This window comes from Hemitrygon akajei, chromosome 11 (assembly GCF_048418815.1).
Source record: "Hemitrygon akajei chromosome 11, sHemAka1.3, whole genome shotgun sequence".
Taxonomy (NCBI): Eukaryota; Metazoa; Chordata; class Chondrichthyes; order Myliobatiformes; family Dasyatidae; genus Hemitrygon; species Hemitrygon akajei.
The window spans coordinates 102,574,192-102,595,720 of NC_133134.1; the positions used below are offsets into that span (position 1 = coordinate 102,574,192).

The following is a 21,529-nucleotide window of genomic DNA, read 5'->3' on the forward strand; positions in this document are numbered from 1 at the left end:
CCCTGCAATTCATGATCAATTCCTTCATATTTTTGACATTGAGGGAGAGGTTGTTTCCTTGGCAGCACTGTGTAAGGACATTCACTGATTTCTCAATAGGCTATCTCATCAGAGTTGGAAATAAGGCCTATCAATGCCATGTCATCTGCAAATTTGATCAGCGGATTGGAGCTGTGCGTGGCAACACAGTCATGGGTGTATAGGGAGTAGAGGAAGGGGCTCAGGACACAGCCCGGTGGGGCTCCAATGTTGAGGGTCAGAGGTGAGGATGCCTATCCTTACCATCTACCAGCAATCCGACAGAGTTTACATAAGAACATGAGAAATAGGGGCAGGAGTAGGCCATCTGGCACATTGAACCTGCTCTGCCATTGAATAAAATCATTGCTGATCTGGCCATAGACTCAGTTCCATCTACCTGCCTTTTCCCCATAACCCTTAATTCCCCTACTATGCAAAAATGAGTTTGTCAAACGTGTTCAGAAAAGTTTTCTTAATCAGTACATAGATGACCCAATAAGAGTGAGCAATATATGATCGGCTATTAGGGAATGAGACAGGGCAAGTGACAGAAGTTTGTGTAGGGGAACACTTTGAAACTAATGGCATTGCGATCACTAGATGCAAAGTAAATATGCAAAAAGACAAGTCTGGTCTGCAGGTTGAGATTCTAAAGGCCAGTTTTGACAGTACCCGAAATGATCTGGCAATATGGGATTGGGACAAGCTGTTTGCTGGCAAAAGTGTACTTGTTTGAGTGGGAGGCTTTCAAAAGTGAAATTTTGAGAGTAGAAAGCTAGTATGTGCCTGTCAGAATAAAAGGTAAAGTTAACAGGTGCAGGAAATCTTGGTCTCAAGTGATATTGAGGCCCTGGTTAAGAAAAAAAAAGGAGTTGCATAGCAGGTACAGTTGCAAGAAAAAACTTCTGAACCCTTTGCAATCACCTGGCTTTCTGCATTAATTACTCAAAATGTAGTCTGACTTCATCTAAGTCACAATAATAACAAACACAGTCTGCCTAAACTAATAACACACAAACTTCAATAACAACTTCTTATCATCAATACTTAGTACACCATTTAAACAACCACAGTCTAGGTTCAATAAAGTATGTGAACCTGTGGGGTAATGCCTTCCACTAAAGCTATTTTGTCAGGTGTGCCAATCAATGAGATGGGATTGGAGGGGTGGGTTGTAGAGCTACCCTGCCCTATAAAAAAGACACAAAGTCAGGTTACTGACAGAGGCTGCTCTTCTCAAGGAAGATCTATTTATGTGCACCATGCCAACTTTCAGAGGACCTTAGAAGTATTGTAGAGATGCATGAAACTGGAAAGTGCTACAAAATCATTTCTCACGACCCGAGTGTTCATCAGTCCACAGTCATTTTGCTATTCTCACTAGGAGTGGGAGTCCTGTAAAGATCACACCACGAGCACAATGTGCAATAATAAGGGAGGTGAAAAAGAACCCTAGGGTAACAGCAAAAGACCCGCAGAAATCTCTAGACCTTGCTGACGTCTCTGTTCCTATGTCCACTATTTCAATCCAGTGCAGGAGCCCCCCCCCCCCCCCAATTACGACAGTGATGCAGCTAATTAGAATGCACTCCACAGTATATCTGTAGAAATTTGCAAGTGCTTTTGCTGTCTTACTGAATCTCCTCAAACTCCTAATGAAATATAGCTGCAGTCATGCCTTCTAGTAGCTATATGGATATGTTGGGTCCAGGTTAGATCCTCAGAAACAGTGATACCCATGAACTTGAAACTGCTCACTCTTTGCACTTCTGATCCGCTTATGAGGACTGGTGTGTGTTCCCTCATCTTACCTTTTCTGAAGTCCACAATGAGTTCTAAGCGCAAGGTTGTTGCTGCAACACCACTCAACTAACTGACACATCTCTCTCCTGCACAACCTCTCATCACCATCTAAAATCCTGCCAACAATAGTTGTATCATAAGCAAATGTTATTTGAACTAGAGCTTTGGTTTCCAATTTGTTTGCTTTGGGGTAAAGGAATCTATTGACCATGACTTTTGGTTTTCTGCCTTGATATTTCCATCATCACTTTATTTCTTGTGAAAAACACCAAATGGTATAAAACTGTTTTCATAATGTTAGCTTTCCCCATTTATAGGCAAAATACTGGTGCTGACATTTCTGTAGCTCAGAGGCAGCAATGATCCAGAGCTGTTTCTGATGGCAGGCAGCCATGGCATCCCACAGTAGTGACACCACAAAGTGTTTAAAGAAAATGCACATGTGATAGAAGTTCTGGATTTAGTGGATTTAAATGTGTTGCCTAACAGGTATGAGTTACAAATAACCATTGTAGTCAAATGAAAACTGCCTTCAAATGCACTCCCTAAACAATCATGCAAAACAAAGCAATTTAACTATAAAGTACACTTCTGGTTCTACAAACAGAATAACTGGTAATTTAAAAAGTTTCTGCAACAGAACACAGTCAACATGCTGTAGATAACGAACTTCAACCAACAGCTTACATGCTAAAGAATTTAACAGATTACAGGAAACTGCCAAGTAGCTCAATGAGAAAGGTTTGATAGCAGTGTTTTTGATAAAATGGACTTCTGGCCTCAATCTACCTCAGTTTATCATTTGTCTGCACTGCACTTTTTCCAGTAGCTTTTACACTTTATTCTGCATTGTAATTGTTTCACCTTGATCTAGTTCAATGCACTGTGTAATAATTTGATCGGTAATAAGACAAGCTTTTCACTATCTCTGTGCATGTGACAATGACGATAAATCAAACCAAAACAAAATACAAGCCAAGTTAAAAAACCATTTGCATAGGTGTCATTACCCTTTCAATATTGTCCCCGTTACATCACATCGCATCCCACTGATGGCAACTTTGCACTATCATCTGCCTGTCCTTCCTGACAGTCTCACTGCCTGTTTGTGCACCATCTACCCCATATTCAACCCTACCACTTATTTTCACTGCCAAAGTAGTTTAAGTCCTCCCAATTAGCTCGAGCAAACCTGCCCACAAGGATATTGGTTCCCTCTCAGATTCAAACGTAAGCCATCCCTTTTGTACTGGTTATACCGTCCTCAGAGGAGATCCCAATGATGCAGAAATCTGAAACCCTACCCCTTGCACCAGTTCCTCATCCGATTCTTACCCTCGCTGACATGTGACACGGAGCAATCCATAGATTATTACCCTTGTTGACCTGCATTTCAGTTTTCCACCTAGTTCCCCAATTCCTCACTTATGACTTCCTCCCTTTTCTTACCTACATCACTGCTGCCAATACGTACCAAAACATCTGGCTGCTCACCATCCCCTTTAGAATGCCTTGGACCCAATCCGAGATGCCCCTGGCACCTGGGATGCAACATACCATCTGGGTGTCGGGAGCAGAAGTGAGTGTCATTGCTATCAGTAAGAAGTTGCTTAGGAAGCTGAAAAGTCTTAACGTAGACAATAGACAATAGGTGCATGAGTAGGCCATTTGGCCCTTCGAGCCAGTACCGCCATTCACTGTGATCATGGTTGATCATTCACAATCAGTACCCCGTTCCTGCCTTCTCTTCATATCCCTTGACTCTGCTATCTTTAAGAGCTCTATCTAACTCTTTCTTGAAAGCATCCAGAGAATTGGCCTCCACTGCCTTCTGAGGCAGAGCATTCCACAGATAGACTACACCCCAGGGTTCTCAAAGAGGTAGCTGAAGAGATGTGGAGGCATCAGTCATGATCTTTCAAAAATCACTAAATTCTGGCAAGGTTTGAGGACTCAAAATTGCAAACGTCACTCCACTTTTCAAGAAGGGAGGGAGGCATAAGAAGGGAAACCATAGGCCTGTTAGCCTGACCCCCATTAGTTGGGAAGATGCTGGAGTCGACTGTTAAGGATGATGTTTGAGGTACTTGGAGGCACATGATAAAATAAGACAAACTCAGCATGGTTTCCTTAAGAGAAAATCTGGCCTAACAAATCTGTTGGAATTCTTAGAGGAAAAACAAGGCAAGACAAAAGTGAATGTGGCATACTTTGATTATCAGAAGGCCTATGACAAGGTGCCACACATGGCATTGCTTAACAAGTTGAGCCCATGATATTACAGAAAAGATACCAGCATGGATAGAGCATTGGCTGATTGGCAGGAAACAAAGAGTAGAAATAAAGAGAGCCTTTTCTGCTTGGATACCAATGTTCCACACAGATCATTGTTCAGACTGCTTGTTTTTATGTTATTTGTCAATGATTTGGATGATGGAACTGATGGCTTTGTGGACAGGTTTGCGTCTGATACAAAGACAGGTGGAGGGGCAGGTAATGTTAAGGAAGCAGGTAGACTTCAGAAGGTCTCAGACCGATTAGGAGAATGCGCTAAGAGTGGCAGATGGAACACAGTGCCAGGAAGCATATGGTTATGCACTTTGGTAGAAGAATTAAAAGCATAGACTATTTTGTAAACGGGGAGAAAATTCAAAAAAACCAAGGTGAAGAGGTACTTGGGAGTCTTCATGCAGGATTCCCTAAACTTTTTCAGTTGAGTTAATACTGAGGAAGGCAAATGCAATGCTTGCATTAATTTTGCAAGGTCTCGAATATAAAAGCAAGGATTTATAATGCACTGGTGAGGCCTCATTTGAAGTATTGTGAGCAGTTTTGAGCCCCTAAGAATAGATGTGTTGACTTTGGAGAAGATTCAAAGTTCAAAGTACTTATCATATGAGGAGCATATGAAGGCTCAGCGAATTTAGAAGAGGGGAAATTTCATTGAACTCTATTGAATGCTGAAAGCCCGCGATAGTGTGAATGTGGAGAGGATGTTTCCTCTGGTGGGCGAGTCTAGGACCAAAGGCCACAATCTCAGAATAAAGGGGCATCCATTTATAACAGATATGGGGAGGAATTTATTCAGTCAGAGGTTGGTGAATCTGTGGAATTCATTGCCACAGGCAGCTATAGAGGCCAGATCATTGGGTGTATTTAAGGTGGAGGTTGATAGGTTACGGGGACAAGGGTTGAAGGGGAAACAAATCAGCCATGATCAAATGGCCTTGCAGACTCAATGGACTGAATGGTTCAATTATGTTCCTGTATCTTATGGTCTGAAATTTTAAAATTCATAGTGAACAGGTTAGAATTTTCTCATGACATGTAGATAATGAGAAAGATCAATTGTATGCTGCATTCAGTGCAGTGAAGTTGAGAGAAGTATTTGGACAATCAGACAAAGGTAAAAACAGATTAAGTGTATACAAATGTTAATATTAAGAGAGAACTGAAGACACCAACAAAAAAGATTAGAAAGAAAGCCCTTCAGTAGATCATTGAAATACCTTTAGCACACCAATCTTGCCATCTTCTACATCCAAGCCCTATTGATTGCCCAAAACTTTTGTTTCTTCCAACAATTATGCCATATTTATTTGTAGCTTGTTTTTAATTAAACCGTATGAAAATTTTGTACATGAAAGCACAATTTAAATACCAGCAGTTATAAAACTAAACCAGGAAACACAATCCAATGGTTTTGATTCTAATTCTTCTATAGATGTCCAGTGGGGAGAATCTAACTGTTTGCATCCTGGCTTGATACAGAAATGCCAATGCTCAGGAATGGAAAGGACAGAATATGCAGTGCACAGAGAAACAAGCAGCATCGGAATCAGAATCAGGTTTATTATCACCAGCATGTGACATGAAATTTCTTAACTTAGCAGCAAAAACAGCAATACTGTATATTAAAAAAAGTGAGGTAGTGTCCAAAGCTTCAATGTCCATTTAGGAATCAGATGGCAAAGGGGAAGCTGTTCAGGACTGGGACTGCAACAGTTCACAATTTGCATTAAAGAATTAAAGGCACAGTTCATAAATCTGAAAATGATACCTAATGGAGGGGACACTCAAAACTGAGGAGGACAGCAACATGGGGAAGGTTATTAAATCTGCTTAGACCTCCCCCAGAATATTAAGTTGATCTTGTATAAAGGCAGAGGAATCAGGGACGAAACAAGAAAAAGATTGCAATGGTGCAAGAAGTACAAAGGTATACATATCAGGAAAAGATGAACAGATTGTTTCCTTTCCCTTGGGAAAACATTGCTGACCCTGAAAGAAGTTCTTTACTTTAAAGTTAAGAAGGGCTGTGATTCACCTTCTATGTTCACTTGCAGAAATAACATAACTACACACTATCATTACAAGATTGTCACAAAGAAATACAGGAGGGAATTCCAAAGAAACTTCTTTATCAGGAGTGGTAAGCATACCCAAGTTACAACCACAGATTTCCAAATAGCTTGGAAGCACTTAGGGAAGGCGGACAAACACAACAGTAAAGAAAGGAGAGCAGAGTAAAGTATAAGCACTGGCCGTTGGGTCACATGTTGACCTCTGTGTCATATATCCTATACAGTACTAATATAATTATAAACATTTACATAATTCAAAATCTCTGCTTAAAATTCATAAAACTCATTTTTGTTTTGATGCAAATACAAACATGCACTGGGTCAGGGCTTTGTGCACTTAACCTTTGCTGCTGTCAGTGACGGCTTGCAGGCAACGTCACAAATAATGTTACAGAGAAGGGTGCAACAGACCAATCACCAAAAATACATACACCTTTCCAGTACAAATGACCAATGTCAGCATGGACCAGCAATCCAAAATAAAATTACAGCAAACATCTATCTAAGGGCCTGAACTCTCAAATTCATTCATTAGTTAACCTGGCTATACTGCAAAAGAAACTATAAAGCACCTTGAAACATTGAGATGGCAAAATTAAGTCATTATTTGTGGTGAACTTTGCAGTAGTACTGTTCAAATGTTCAAAATAAAATTTATTATCGAAGTACATACATGTCACAACATACAACCCTGAGATTCTTTGCAAATCTATAGAACAGTAACTGTAAACAGGATCAATGAACAACAAACTGTGCAAATGGAGATAAAAGTAAACAGCAATAAATAATGAGCATGAAATGACAGGATAAAGAGTATTTAAAGTGAGATCTTCGGTTGCGGGAACACCAGAAGTAGAATGATTGTAGTTAATCCCCTTTTGTTCAAGAGCCTGATGGTTGAGGGGTAGTAAGTGTTCTTGAACCTGGTGGTACAAGTCTTGAGGCACTTCTACCTGATGGCAGCAACGAGAAAACAGCATAGCATGGGTGGTGAGAAACTTTGATAATGGATGTTGCTTTTCTACAACACTTCATGTAGATGTCCTCAATGGTTGGGAGGGTTTTACCTATGACATGCGGGGCTGAATCCACTACATTTTGTAGGATTTTCTGCTCAAAGTCATTGGTGTTCCCATACCCAGCCGTAATGGCGCCAGTCAGCACACTTTCCACCACAAACCTACAGAAGTTTGCCAGGGTTTTTGATTGCATGCTGAATCTTCTCAGACTCCTGAGGAAGTAAAGGTCCTGATTAATTGCTTTCTTTGCAATTAATTTTATATGATGGGTCTAGGACAGGTCTTCTGAGATACTGAAACCCGGGAATTTGAAGTTACCGACCCTCTACACCTCTGCTCATGCAAGTTCCAAATGTTACTTCAACATTGACACTACCAACCAGGAAAAGATGAGTGATAATTAGTTTCAAGTATTTCAATGCAGTAAAATTCTAATCCACTAAATGACTGCCCATCGAGTGCTTTTTCTCTTCGTTTTGACCCTCCGTCCACACTAAAATGGCGTTTTTCTCCCCCCAAAAACGGAGCTTTTCTAAAACGCCCTCCAGAGTGTGCAATTTTGAAAACGCCAGATTGGACAGAGTCTATGGATCTGACTGTCCTTTTGTATTGAGATGTTAAAGGATTAATTTGTCCTGCTGACTCCTTGTCTCACTTGCAGGATGTAGCAATCTATACTCTGTTTTCTGATTACCTCTGCCTGATGTGATTAAGTGTTATTTGTCAAGTACGTTTACCTCTGTTTTAGGTGATTAAGGCTACGTCCACACTACATCGGATAAATCCGTAACGTAAGCTTTTTCTCTTCGTTTTTACCTTCCATTCGCACTAAAACTGCGTTTTTAACCCCCGAAACCGGAGATTTTCAGAAACACTCTCCAGGGTGTGTAATTTTGAAAATGCCGCTTGACCGGAGCAGTGTGGACGGGGTAACTAGAGAAATCTAAAAACGCTGTCATGACGTGCAGGAACAGATGGTGACGGCAGCGCGCCATTTCATTGTTTTCTTGAACGCAACCTAACAATTTCAGAACAGACGGCAACAAGACTGAAGCCAGAAGAGTTAGAAATGTACTCACCAAATACTTTGACCCATAACTTACTGAATAATTAAGTATACTCACTTTGCCCTGTTTTCTGTCCTTGCTCGTATGAAGGTGGTTTACCTATTTATGCAAGTACTGATGCAGATATGTTTTATACAGTTAACAAAGGGCTTCATTAATGCAACAGAGTTTGTTAGTTTTTCAATGTTCGTCGTCAGCCCTGTCGGTTGCCTCCATACGTTCCAGCATTAGTTTTTTTTTACCTTTAAGTCCTCCTGCACGAGAGCCAACAGCTGTCCGTCGTTTAAGTTTTTCTAGTTTGTAACTGGACAAACGTGCTCCAAGTCGTTCACAGCGAGATTCGACACCAAACATGTCGCTTGTTTTCGGTAGATGTGTCCTGCGCATGCGCAGGAGGAGGAGATTCGCCAAAATATCCATTTTAATGTGAACAGAGATATTTTTTAAAATGCATAGGGTGGACGCCTAACGTTTTTACGTGAAACCGGCGTTTTCAAAATTATCCCGTCTAACGTGGACAAAGCTTAAATGGCCTTTTTCTCGGACTATCACTGCTGATGGCATTCGTGACAAAAGTGGTATAAAAATCTCTGTATCTCTGTCCTTAGAGAGACTTCGAGTTTTGACTCTCTGTGAGTGCAGATGGAATGTTCTCTCTCGTAGCTTGCTACTAATAAAGACGGAAAAGAATCAACTGTGGTATTTGTTTCATTACATTGGGTTGATTACCGTTGACAATGCGGCCTCTTTCCCACACTCCTTTAATCTCACTAGGGCCCTGTACCAACTAGGGACACATTCCAGGCTCCCTTTAAATTTCCAAGAGCCTGTTTCCATTGCTCCCTTTCAACTTGCCCAGTTCATTGATAATCCTTTTAAACTATAGAAAAATGTCTTCAGATATTGTTAATGCAAATAACTGATTGCATGAACACATGATAAATAAATTTGAATCTTTTGAAAGAGAATTCAAGGTTAATTGAAGCAACATCCCATTTAGTCCAGAAAGTCAGCCAATGTGGCACCATAGTCCAGAAGGTGCTGGATTAACAAAGGTTTACTATATAAGAGGGTGGTGGAATCTTTTTGGTGATTGCTCACTGTACAGCGTGTGAAACCTGGTGGAGCCCATCCCTCTCCAGGTTTTTAAAAGAGGATAATATATATGAATTAATTTACTTGCCACCAGAATCTTAGCACACATTGCTAAAATGTACTTGTGGGTTATGCTCACAAGAAATATCACATTTCAGATAATGGGCAATGCATTCAAATGAAATACAATCTTCCATTTATCCAACAAATACAGTGAGCATTAAGAAGATTTTCCACCAGGTAAAGAAACACGATATTTAAAATAACATTGCACAATACATCCACACACTAGCTCTCTCATGTTTACTGATTTTTTAAGATCCACTTGAAATGGCATGGAGTATCAGGCTGGTAAGACTTGACAAAGTTCCTAGTCTTTACTACTGACTGGTGTAAATGAGGCCTGTAATTGGGTGCCATGAGCCATCTTAGAGTAATGATTGGGACTTCAAGACTCCAATAATTTAGACAATAAGACAGTGGATCTGTATTAAGCCAAAAGTCCATCAAGTGGCTGATTTATTATCCCTACCAATTCCATTCTCATGCCATCTCCTTGTAATTTTTGATGCCCTGATTAATCAAGAACCTATTAATCTCCACTTTAAACATGTCTTCCACAGTCATCTGTGGCACTGAATTCCACATATTCACCACCCTCTGTTCTGAATGGGTATCAGTGTATCAATAATACATTCATTGCTCTAAAATTGCTCATTGCACCTGACAACAGGTAGAGTTCGTTGTGGTGCAGAGAAATGAGGGGGAAAACGGGACCAAATGAAAATGCTATGTTAAAAGGCAACCATGGACTCAAAAGGCCAAACAACCGCCTTCTGTGATGTAGCAAACATGAAAATAATATATCGTCATAAAACCCCCCCGTTTACAATGCCCTTCAGGGAAAAAAATCTTATCATCCTTTTTTTAAAAAAGTTGGATTATGTATTCAACTGAATCTATAGCAATGATGTTTACTCATCAGTATTTGAAGATGACTGGACAGCACCTTTTCAAATCCACTGAGGGATGGTCAATAAATCTTGCTGTCAATGACCAGCTCACTTAGATGAGAAAAAGACTAATCATTTTATGTAATATCATCTATTACATTATCATCACTTCAACATTCTTTTCCCGTCCTGGAAGAAGTGACTTTCATTGTACACAGCTTCATTGACATTGTCCCCTAACATATCCCCAAGAGAGAATTGTTGAGTTACTAAAACAAGAACCCAATTTTATCCTGATGCTCATCCTATTTAAGCTCTAAGTTAGTAGAAATCTGTTAGTTTCATATTCACTACAATTATCCATTATTTTACTAAATGGACTATTCATATTTATTGGTCATTATCTGATTTATTGCTTACTATACATGCAAACATTGGGACAGGAACAAGTGAAATTTAAGAGACTACTAGACAGGTATATGGAGGAATTTAAGGTGGAGGGTTATATGGGAGGCAGGGTTTGAGGGTTGGCACAACATTGTGGGCCAAAGGGCCTGTACTGTATTGTTCTATGTTCTAAGTCACTCAGTTCCACCATTCCATCAGATCATGTTCAATTTGACTGCAATTTCAACTCTGTATTTCCATTTACTCATGTTAACCTTTCACTTCCTTACATTTCAAGAATTAACGTAAATCTGTCTTAAAACACCTGCTTCCATCACACTTTTGGGGGAGTTCCAACACAGCAAAAAAATCACCTATTTCTCCACTTTAATAGATAACCTCTATTTTTAAAATAGTGACTCCTCTTTCTACAGGAAACATTCTCTCTACATACCCACCAATAAAAGCCCCTCAAGACTGTACAAGTTTCAATCAAGATCCCTCTCATGCTTCTGAACTCCAGCAGATACAAGACAAACCATCCATTCCAGTAGCAGTCTAACAAACCTTCTCTGAAGCAATTCCAAACTGTTTACATCAATTCTTCATGAAATCTAGATTGTATGTAATACTCCAATCTGGCTTCATCAGTATCTCATTTAACCAAAGCATTTAGAATGTGGAGCGATAAATTATACCACCTTGATAGCTTCAGTAATTTCTTACTGTTCCTGCATTATATAATTGTTTACAAATCATGTGCTTCAACATCCAGATGTCTCTGTGTCTCAGAATTCTACACTGTTGTCTTATTTTAAACAACATGCTTCCTTTTGATTTGTCTTGTCAAAAAAGAATTTCCTATTTTCTTACATCATACCCTCACTTGTAGGATCCACGCCCACTCAACTATCTGTATTCCTTTGCATTTTCTTTGTCTTACTTTTCTTTTACTGATGACAAATGAGCAACCATGACTCTGTTACCTTCATCTGTTATTTATATAAACTGTAAAACCTGAGGCCCAGCATCAATTCCAATGGCACAGCTTGCCACCTAGTAAAACATTTATGCCCATTATGCTCTCATGAAGTAGCTAATTTTATATTCATACCTGCACAATATCTCCTAACACAAGTCTTTATTTTCTCAAAGATTCAAAGAACATTATCAAAGTATGTATGTAGCATAAAACCCGAGATTCGTCTTCTCCACAGACAACGACAAAACAAAGAAAACCATGGAATCTGCTCAAATAATAAACATCAACCACCCCATGCATAAAAAAAACAAATCACACAAAATGGCGACAAAAAATAGATGAGTGAAAAACAGAATACACAACACAAAATTAAGTGTCCAGACATATGCAGTTCAGCTCAGTGTTCGCTATCTGCAGGCCAGCCCGATTCAGAATTGCCCAAAATAACAACAAAAGGAGGAGTGACCAGAAACACATCAGAACATGAACTACAAAGTGCAATCCGCAAACTTCAATGATTAAACCTTACCCAATATTCAGGACTCTAGTACCAGCCAAAGGCATTGAGGGAGAGTGTGTCACACACATACACCTTTCTCCAGCAGCAGTGAGCAAGAGGCTAGAAGATGGCACAGAACACCCAATCACCTCAATGATTTCATTCTTCCTTGATGCTTCAATCACCAAGAAATGGAGTTGATCATGGCTCGCGCCCTATCTCAAGGCTTCTCAACCTCTAGGTCGCACACTTCCCTTGAAACACCCTCAGTCAGCAAAGTGTCTGACCACTCAATCAGCCAGAAAAACACATTACAAAAATGGCAATCATAGACTCCAACAGTCGCAGAACTACATTTGAAAGAAAAAGATGTAAAAGTAGTAGTTAGGTGAACCATCTGGAGAATGTTGCCCTTGGTCGCATTGTTCCCTGGTGCCATCTTCTTCCACAAAAAGATGGTGCCAACCATCTTATTTTCTGCAATAACATTTGATGCTGCACCTTTTTGCATCTTCAGAAAATCCACCAGTTCCCCTTTACCACCAGCACATTATTTCACCACTCTGATAAATTGGAGAATTGGTCATCCCTTAAAACCAAATAGACTTTGCCCAATGACCCGCATATTTTCTTGTGCCTTGCCATAACCAATACAGTAACAGCTACTTTCCCCAATAAGATATTAAACTAACTGATATGTAGTGTTCTGCTTTCTTCATCCATCCTTTTTGAATAAAAACACATTTGTTATTTTCAAATAAATGCAATGTTAGCTTCCCCCCGTCCCCCATGGGGAATAGAATATAAAAGTGAAGAGATAATGCTAAGGCTTTAATAGACACACAGCTTTGGGCCCCATATCTCAGAAAGGATGTGTTATCATTGGAGAGAGTCCAGAGGTGGTTCACGAGGATGTTTCTGGGAATAAAGGGGTTAACATACTATGAGTGTTTGGAAGACTTGGGCCTGTACACACTGGAATTTAGAAGAATGTTGGGGGGATCTCACTGAAACCCACTGAATGCTGAAAGGTCTAGATAGGACTAAATACAGACACACAGCCAATGGTCTATAACTACAGACACACTCCAGATGGTCAGTAAATACAGACTCACTCCCTGTGGGTAATAAATACAGACACACATCCAATAGTCAGCAAATAAAGACATACCGGTACTCTAAATGGTCAGTAAATGCCAGTGGATGTGGAGACAATGTTTCTTACGTTGGAGGTATCTAGAACTAGAAGGCACAGCCTCAAAATTGAGGGACAATCTTTTAGAAGAGAGGTAAGGAGTTTTTTTTTTAGCCAGAGAGTAGTGAATCTCTGGAATGTTCTGCCACAGACTGTGGTGGAAGCCAAGTCCCTGGGTATACTTATAGAAGTTGATCATTTCCCGATCAAGCAGGGCATCAAAGGATATGGCGAGAAGACAGGTGTATGGAGTTGAGTGGGATCTATGATCAGCCATGATGAAATTGGTGCAGCAGCTTTGATAGGCTGAATGGTCTAATTCTTCTCCTATGTTTTATGGTCTTAAATCCAATAGAATTGTCCCCTAATTTTGAAAATGTTGTGAAACTGCAACCTCTGATACAGTGAGTTATCAACTTTGAAACATTTGCTTCAAGTATTAAGCAACCCCAACGCAGAGTACAAGCGCTTGCATAAGAGAAAAGTCATCCTCTCTGGTGACTAAATAGGTAAAGAGGATGCTGATACGAACATAAGAAATAGGAGCAGGAGTAGGCCATCTGGCCCATCGAGCTAAGATCATGGCTGATCTGTCTGTAAACTCAGCTCCATCTACCTGCCTTTCCCCCATAACCCTTAATTCCCCTACTAAGTAAAAATCAATCTAACTATCTTAAATATATTTAGTGAAGAAGCCTCAACTGCTTCCCTGGGCAGAGAATTCCACAGATTCACCACTCTCTGGGAAAACAGTTTCTCCTCCTCTAGGTTTCTACTCTCACCTACTAATGGAAACAACTTTCCTACTTCTATCTTATCTATCCCTTTCAAAATGTTGATTGTTTCTAATAAGATCCCCTCTCATTCTTCTGAATTCCAGAGAGTATAGTCCCAGGCGTCTCAATCTCTCCTCACAGGTTAACCCCTTCATCTCTGGAATCAACCTGGTGAACCTCCTCTGCACTGCCTCCAAAACCAATATATCCTTCCTCAAGTATGGAGACCAGAACTGTACACAGTACTTCAGGTGCAGCCTCACCAATACCCTGCATCATGACCTGCCTGCCCTTGAACTCAATCCCTCTAGCAATGAAGGCCAACATACCATTTGCCTTCTTAATAAATTGTTGTATCTGCAAGCCAACTTTTTGCTATTCATGCACAAGCACTCCCAAGTCCCTCTGCACAACAGCATGCTACAATCTTTCACCATTTAAATAATCTGCTCTTCTATTACTCCTTCCAAAGTGTATGATCTCGCATTTACCAACATTGTATTCCATCTGCCAGACCTTGGCCCACTCACTTAACCTATCTACATCCCTCTGCAGACTCTCCACACCCTCTGTATAATTTGCTTTTCCACTCAGTTTAGTGTCATCAGCAAATTTTGCTACACTACACTCAGTCCCCTTTTCCAAATCATCAATGTGAATGATCAATTGAAATGATAACGTTCCAGGCTCAATTCCCAAACAGCACAAAATGAACTAAACTCAGCAGTACTATTCAACCTCAGGGCAAACCTGACATTAAATCTAGGATCAACCTGTCCCATACTTGTAATTTCAGACTTGAGTTCCAAAGAAAAAAGAAATATAAATTTTTAAAAATTAATTAGAATGCTACTATACTACATGCAGCAAACTGACCTTTATGTTATATAGATCTAAAAACAACAGAATCCAATTCAAAGTTGAAAGAAAAGTATTTCCCATTTAGCAGGTACAGGAGCCTTAGAGCCTACATCACCAGGTTCAGGAACAATTATTATCCTACAGCTAGACTCCTGAACTGGCTCCTCACCTCAACTCTGAACTGATTCCACAACCTACAGGCTTACTTTGAAGAATTCTATAACTCATATTCTCAGTATTATTTATTTTTTAATTTGCAAAGTCTGTCTTCTGCACATTGGTTGTCTGTCAGTCTTTGATTATGCAAAATGTTTCGTAAGTTCTATAGTAATTCTTTATTTTCCTGTAAATGCCTGCAAGAAAATTAATCTCTAATTATTATATCATAACTTTATACATAACTTTAATAAGTTGACTTTGACTTTCACTGTAGTTTCTTTTTGCCATTTGAGCATTTCTTTAAGTTCCCTGTAACTATTCACATCACAATTTAAAATAAAAAGCAGTCTTTCCATAAGTGATATGTCAGGAGCAAATCACAACACACTTCAGTTTAAAACAGGAGATTGTAGATGGAAATAGACAAGGGGATGAATAGCTTCACACTGAACTTCTCCGAAAGAATAATACAATGCAAGGTGCACCAATTTTGACACCATGAAGTACAGAAAAATAATTTCCACATATCAGCTTTGCAGAAACAGGAAAAGAAAATTAAGAACACAGAAGTAAAAAGGAGAATATTCATCCTGTTGAAGGGTCTCGGCCCAAAATATCGACATTTCATCATTTCCATCGATGCTGCCTGACTTGCTGAGTTCCTCCATCACTGTGTGTGTATTGCTCTGAATTTCCAGCATCTGCATAATCTCATGTTTTGGACTATCTCGTTGAAATTGAGCCTTCTGAATATTTTCAGCACCCTTTCTACATTAATCAGATTCTTGCATTCCCTCTAGCATAATTTTGTTATATGTCAGATACTCAAAAGTGAAAAGCAGAAAAATACTGAAAATATCAGCACATCAGGCATGAAAAACTGAGCTAACATTAACTACCGTAGATGTCGGATTATAAGCCGCTACTTTTTTTCCCACGCTTTGAACAGCTTTGAACACTGCGGCCTTTACTACGGTGCGGCTAATGCATGGTTTTTTTTCATGCCGCCAAAAACATGTTGCCTCGTAACAGTAGACCAATAAAATTGATGAGTAGTTCACAGAGGTCCAATGAAATTGTACGATAAATCAAGCGCACTTTCACAATTAAATTATTGTAAATCAGTCATTTGTACTCACCCTCATCAACATGGAAAACACTCGAAGAAAAGCATTGTGCTGCCTTTATGGCAGTTATTTAGTTTATATTATTTTCGCTTAGTAATTCATTTGTTAGTATTTTCTAGTTAAAGTTAGAGGTGTTTTAAGTATATTTGTTTTCTGTACTACATCCCGGGATGCTATGACGTCACATCCGGTTTCGCCGCGTCTTGTGGAAAAATACCGGTTTGCGATAAATGGAAAGGTGGGGGGGAGCGCATTAGACCCGAGCGAAAACGCTGCTTTTAAGTTAAAGGCGATCAATAACTTTTCCTGGTAGGCTGAAGTATATATTTTTTTTACCAGTCGTTAGGAGATATTGGAATGTTGTTCGTGCACTGTTCAGTAAAAAAGTATACGCAACGTAATTTGTGTGTTACTGATACGTATGTATATTTTAAAGTAGCCGTGTTACAGGCACGGTTCGAAAAAAAGCATTTGCAATATGTATTTGTTTATGTTACCATATGGATTTAATTAAAAGTTAAAAAATCCTCACGTGTAATATCTTTCTGTGTAAATATCTCATATTACAACGTGGGACACCTGCGGCCTAAAATCCGGTGCGGCTTGTACAAGTACAAAATTGATTTTCTTTCTAAAATTAGAGCCTGCGGCTTTTAATCAGGTGCGCTCTGTAGTGCGAAATCTACGGTATTTCACTCTATGCAGTTTCAATACGAATCACTATTATTTATGCATTACATAATCTGAAAGCAGCTAAAAACCATATTCTGAAAACACAAGAGCCTGCAGATGCTGAAAACTAGAGCAAAACGCTAGTCTAGATCAAGTGTCTTGACCTGAAACATCAACTGTTTCGGGTTGAGACTGGAATGATTTTGAGGAACTGCAGGCTTCGGGGCAATTCCTCTACACCATTTGACCTGAACACAATCGTTTGACAGCTAAATATTGAAGTTCCAAAACTCTGACAGTGCTAGACAACTGATCTGGGGTAGACATTTCCCCCATGACTAGGATGTCAAGAACGAACGGTTGGAGTCACGGGTTACAAGGCAAGAGATTTAGCATTGAAATGAGCAGATATTTCTTCACTTGAGAATAGTGAACTTGTGGAATTTGCCACCACAGTGAGCTGTGGAGGCCAAGTAATTGAGCATACATTTTTTTAAAAAGGTGGCATAAAGGAGAATGGGGAGAAAGCAGGAATACGGTATCGGGATTAAAGAATGCTAAAGATAATGCTAAAGCATAGAGCAAAATTCATGCTCTTCTCTTCAATGTTTCTATGTTTATTTATAAATGCTAGCAAGAAATTCTGAGTACATTCCAAAATCATATACTACAACAACATTCCCACCATCATAAATATTATTATTTCAAATCCATCCATTCGGTGCCAATGTGCATTTTGCAGGACTATTACAACTGCTGTATCTTGAAAAATTTCTAAGATTTACACCAAAGCAAAACCTAGAAACTTATTATTGTCAAAACACACAAAACTGATTAAGACTTTATCTATAAAGGTGTTTTATACAAGCCATGGGGTTGTAAAAGTCCAACTGATTTTGGATTTTACCTCTGATTTCAGCACTAAAGACAGTTAACAATCATTAAGCACACAAGACAAATATGGTAACATAGATATCACTAAAGGACCATTCAGCCCATCACACTGAACTTTTAAAGTTCTACTTATTAAGAATAATAATAATAATTTTAAAGTTCTCTTACCTATCTTTGAAATGATAGAAACACACATTGTTTCATTAAACAAGAGAAAATTTGCAGATGCTGGAAATCCAATCAACACACACAAAATGCTGGAGGAAATGCAAAATGGTCTTGGCCCAAAACATCAACTGTACTCTTTTCCATAGATGCTACCTGGCCTGCTGAGTTCCTACTTGTGTGTGTTGCTGTTCCATTAAACATTATTTCACTACCTGAATGTTACAAGAGTATAGCTAAGCTCAGTTATCTTAGTGAGATGAAACAGCAAATTGCTTTCAAATGCAAGAGGTCACAACTGCCTAGAATCAGTCTATTCTGACTTGCAATCATTCAATGGGATCCAATTCCTCTAGCAGAGGCTTAATGAAGTACTTGATCACACTATATTTAACTTGATTTCTTCTGTCCCACTGAGAAACGCTGATCCTGTTAGACTACTCACATCAACCAAATCAATATTACTGCATTCTAATAATGAAATACTTCCTTTTCCTCTCTATGAAATCAGTACATACACAAGTACTGTCACTTGGCTTTGGTATCACTATAGATCTCAAAGTTAAAATCCATATATGTCACCAAAAACTACACAGGTTCATTTTCTTGCAAGCACTTACAGAAAATATAATTGAACATGAAAAATATAACAAATGACATGCCAACAGGATTTTTATTCATAAGCACCAATTGCTCCCATTTATCATCACCAGTGGCAGAGGAATCCTTCATCTTCAGCTATTTTGCACAACGTACTTAACAGAAGTTCTTAATTCAACTGGTTATTTTGCACAAATCAAGTGGCCATAACTCAGAGGTTTAAAGCCATGACAATACTTCACATTTGTTCTATTTTCCCTCAATGTATACACAACTCAAAGTCAATTCATACATCGACATTGCACCATCTGCAAAGCAACCTGCCAGATCAAAACAAAGTGTTTGTATCTTCCAATCTCCCTATAGTCATTAGATGTAGAACATGTAGATGTTTCCAACAACCTAACATTCATACCGGTCGACAAATGGAACATTGATTCATCCTCTCATAATACCATGGAATAACTTTATATTTGTCCTAGATTAGTAGCACATCGTAGTAGAACAACAAAGCAAGATTGTTGAATCTAGCTACATTAATGCCCCAGTAAACCATGCAGATATTTCTAATGGCTGATACCTGTAGAAAGCTGACTCAAAAACCATAACATTAAAGGAATAAAAACTTTTGCAATGTGAAATTCAAGACAACAACAGCTTATCCATAGCATGTTTACAGAAATCTAAATTGCTGGCTTCCTTTTTCCAACATTTAAGGCTCTATTTCAGGGAGCTAGTCCAAAACACAAGAGCTTTCTGCTGATGTTAGAATTCCACAGCAACACATATAAAATGCTGGAGGAACATAGGTCAGGCAGCATCAATGGAAATGAATAAACTGTCACTGCAGACATGTCCAAGTAGCACCAGAAAGTGTATTCTACAACTACCCAATGTTTCAGGCCAAGCACCAAAGGAGTGTTGATAGGCAGGTGAGAGAAGGCAAAGTATCTTTGTTCTATCTGTCTGCCACAACAGACAGGATTTCCCAGTGATCACCCATTTTGATTCTATTTCCCACTCCAACAGGTTGTTCCTTGGCCTCCTCTGCTGCTTTAATGAGGCCATTCTCAGGTTGGAGGAGTAACATCTCATATGTCATTTATTTAGCCTCCAGCATGATGACATGAACATCGATTTCTCCAACTTCTGGTAATGTCTAGCCCCCCCCCCCCCCCGTCTCTTTTACCATTGCAGTTCTCCTCTTATCACTTCTCTTCACTTGCCTATCAACTCTTTCTCCTGCCCTCTTCCTTCCCTTTCTCTCACAGTCAACTCTCTTGTTCTATCAGATTGTTTCTTCTTCAGCCCTTTAACTATTCCACCCATCACCTCCCAGCTCTCACTTCATCTTCCCCCCCCCCCCCACCTGATTTCACCCATCACTACTAGCGTGCCCTCCCCTAACCTTTCCAGTCCTGATTCAGGGTCTCAGCCAAAAATGTTGACTGTGTTACTTCTCCATAGATGCTTTCTGACCTGATGAGTTCTTACAATGTGTTATAATTGGCTGGTCAAGCTTGTACCCTTTGAAACTATTCTCCAGTATCCTCCTTAAAGTGAGATTTTTGCCACTGCTATCATAGCAAAACTCAGCTTGAATCCATCCATTATCTGCTGCCCTTCCCTTATCAAAGCAGTAAAGATCTTATAGATGACCCAAGATTATGAAAGATATTATATAAAGGCAGCATTAAATTTTCATTTCACTGGAAGTTGGGGCTATGGGTATGCCTAAGCCCAGCAACACAACTACACAAAGCTCTGCTACAAATATACCCCACTTGCAATCAATCCATGGCAATATGGTGTCAAAATTATTGCTTTAAATATTCCCTCTACTATTTATAATTGACTAAGTCAGGCATGAAGATGGGGCAGAGGTTTAAGTTAAAGAACGAGTGTTGTTTAGCTAAAACGAGCCAATACTAACTAGAGAATCACAGCCACTTGAAATTTTCTTGCCAATTGTCAATCTGATTGGAAAGACCAGAGGAACAAAGAAAATAGCTATATAGCCAAAGGAGCGAGACATTCTCGATAACTCAGGAGGCAATTGGGTAGAGAACCTTACTGTCAGACCTGTTGACTCTATTGACCATTTTGTTTTACATCTGATGTCCAGTCCAGTATCTGCACAGTTCTTTTGGTGGGACAGATGCTCACCGACCGTGTGAGAGAACTTTCACGCTACATAAAACGATAAATTTTCAGACAGATACGTGCACACAGCCCTATATCCAAACCCACACAATGCTGCGTGCCCTGGCCCGGCCCTCCCCTCCCCCATGCACGTCCAGGCGCCAGGCTGCGCTCACCTTTCCTCATGCACTTCATCCAATGCCTGACGATGGAGGTGTAGTGCTTCTTGTTGTCGAGGATCCAGGCGGACAGGCCCTGGATACTGTCCATCGTGTTGGTCACCGTCAGCAGCTTCTTCTCCAGCGTTGTCTCTAGAGCGGCCCAAGCGGCCGACCCGGCCGCCGCCATCTTGGTCCCCCTCCCCCCCGCTGCGCGTCCCCTGCGGTGGGGTGGTAAGGGGGAAAGCAAGGCGCAGGCACAGAGAGAGAAGGGGTAGCAGGGTCGCCGTCAGACAGCACGCGAACGCGCACGGGCACGCCACCACTGCCTGCTGTCTCGTCTGCACTCAGATGGGGGGTGGCGCGCACGTAACCTCCGCTCGCCTCTCCTAATACGAACGTAGAAGGGGATGGAGCGCGCACGCAAAATACGCTGCCCCCTCCCCTCCAAAATAAATGCGTCACGTGAAGGGAAAGGAGGTTGTGGGCGCGCACTAAATCTACGCCTAGCCTTTCCCCTAACGTGTAACGTAGCTAGACGCGCACGCAACGATGCAGATCCTCTGTCTTCTGTGCACTCGATGGGAAAC

At 40.1% G+C, this 21,529-nt stretch overlaps 1 protein-coding gene across 2 annotated transcripts in view; it reads right to left on the reverse strand.

Annotated features, from left to right (window-relative positions):
• The window catches only part of LOC140735872 (regulation of nuclear pre-mRNA domain-containing protein 2-like), an 85,061-nt gene extending 63,754 nt beyond the window's left edge, over positions 1-21,307 (reverse strand). For both annotated transcript variants that reach the window (XM_073061434.1, XM_073061433.1), the window contains exon 1: positions 20,958-21,307. In XM_073061434.1, coding sequence (XP_072917535.1) covers positions 20,958-21,129 — 172 coding nt within the window. In that variant the 5' untranslated portion in view covers positions 21,130-21,307. The remainder of the gene's footprint in view (positions 1-20,957) is intronic.
• Positions 21,308-21,529: the final 222 nt, after the last annotated feature.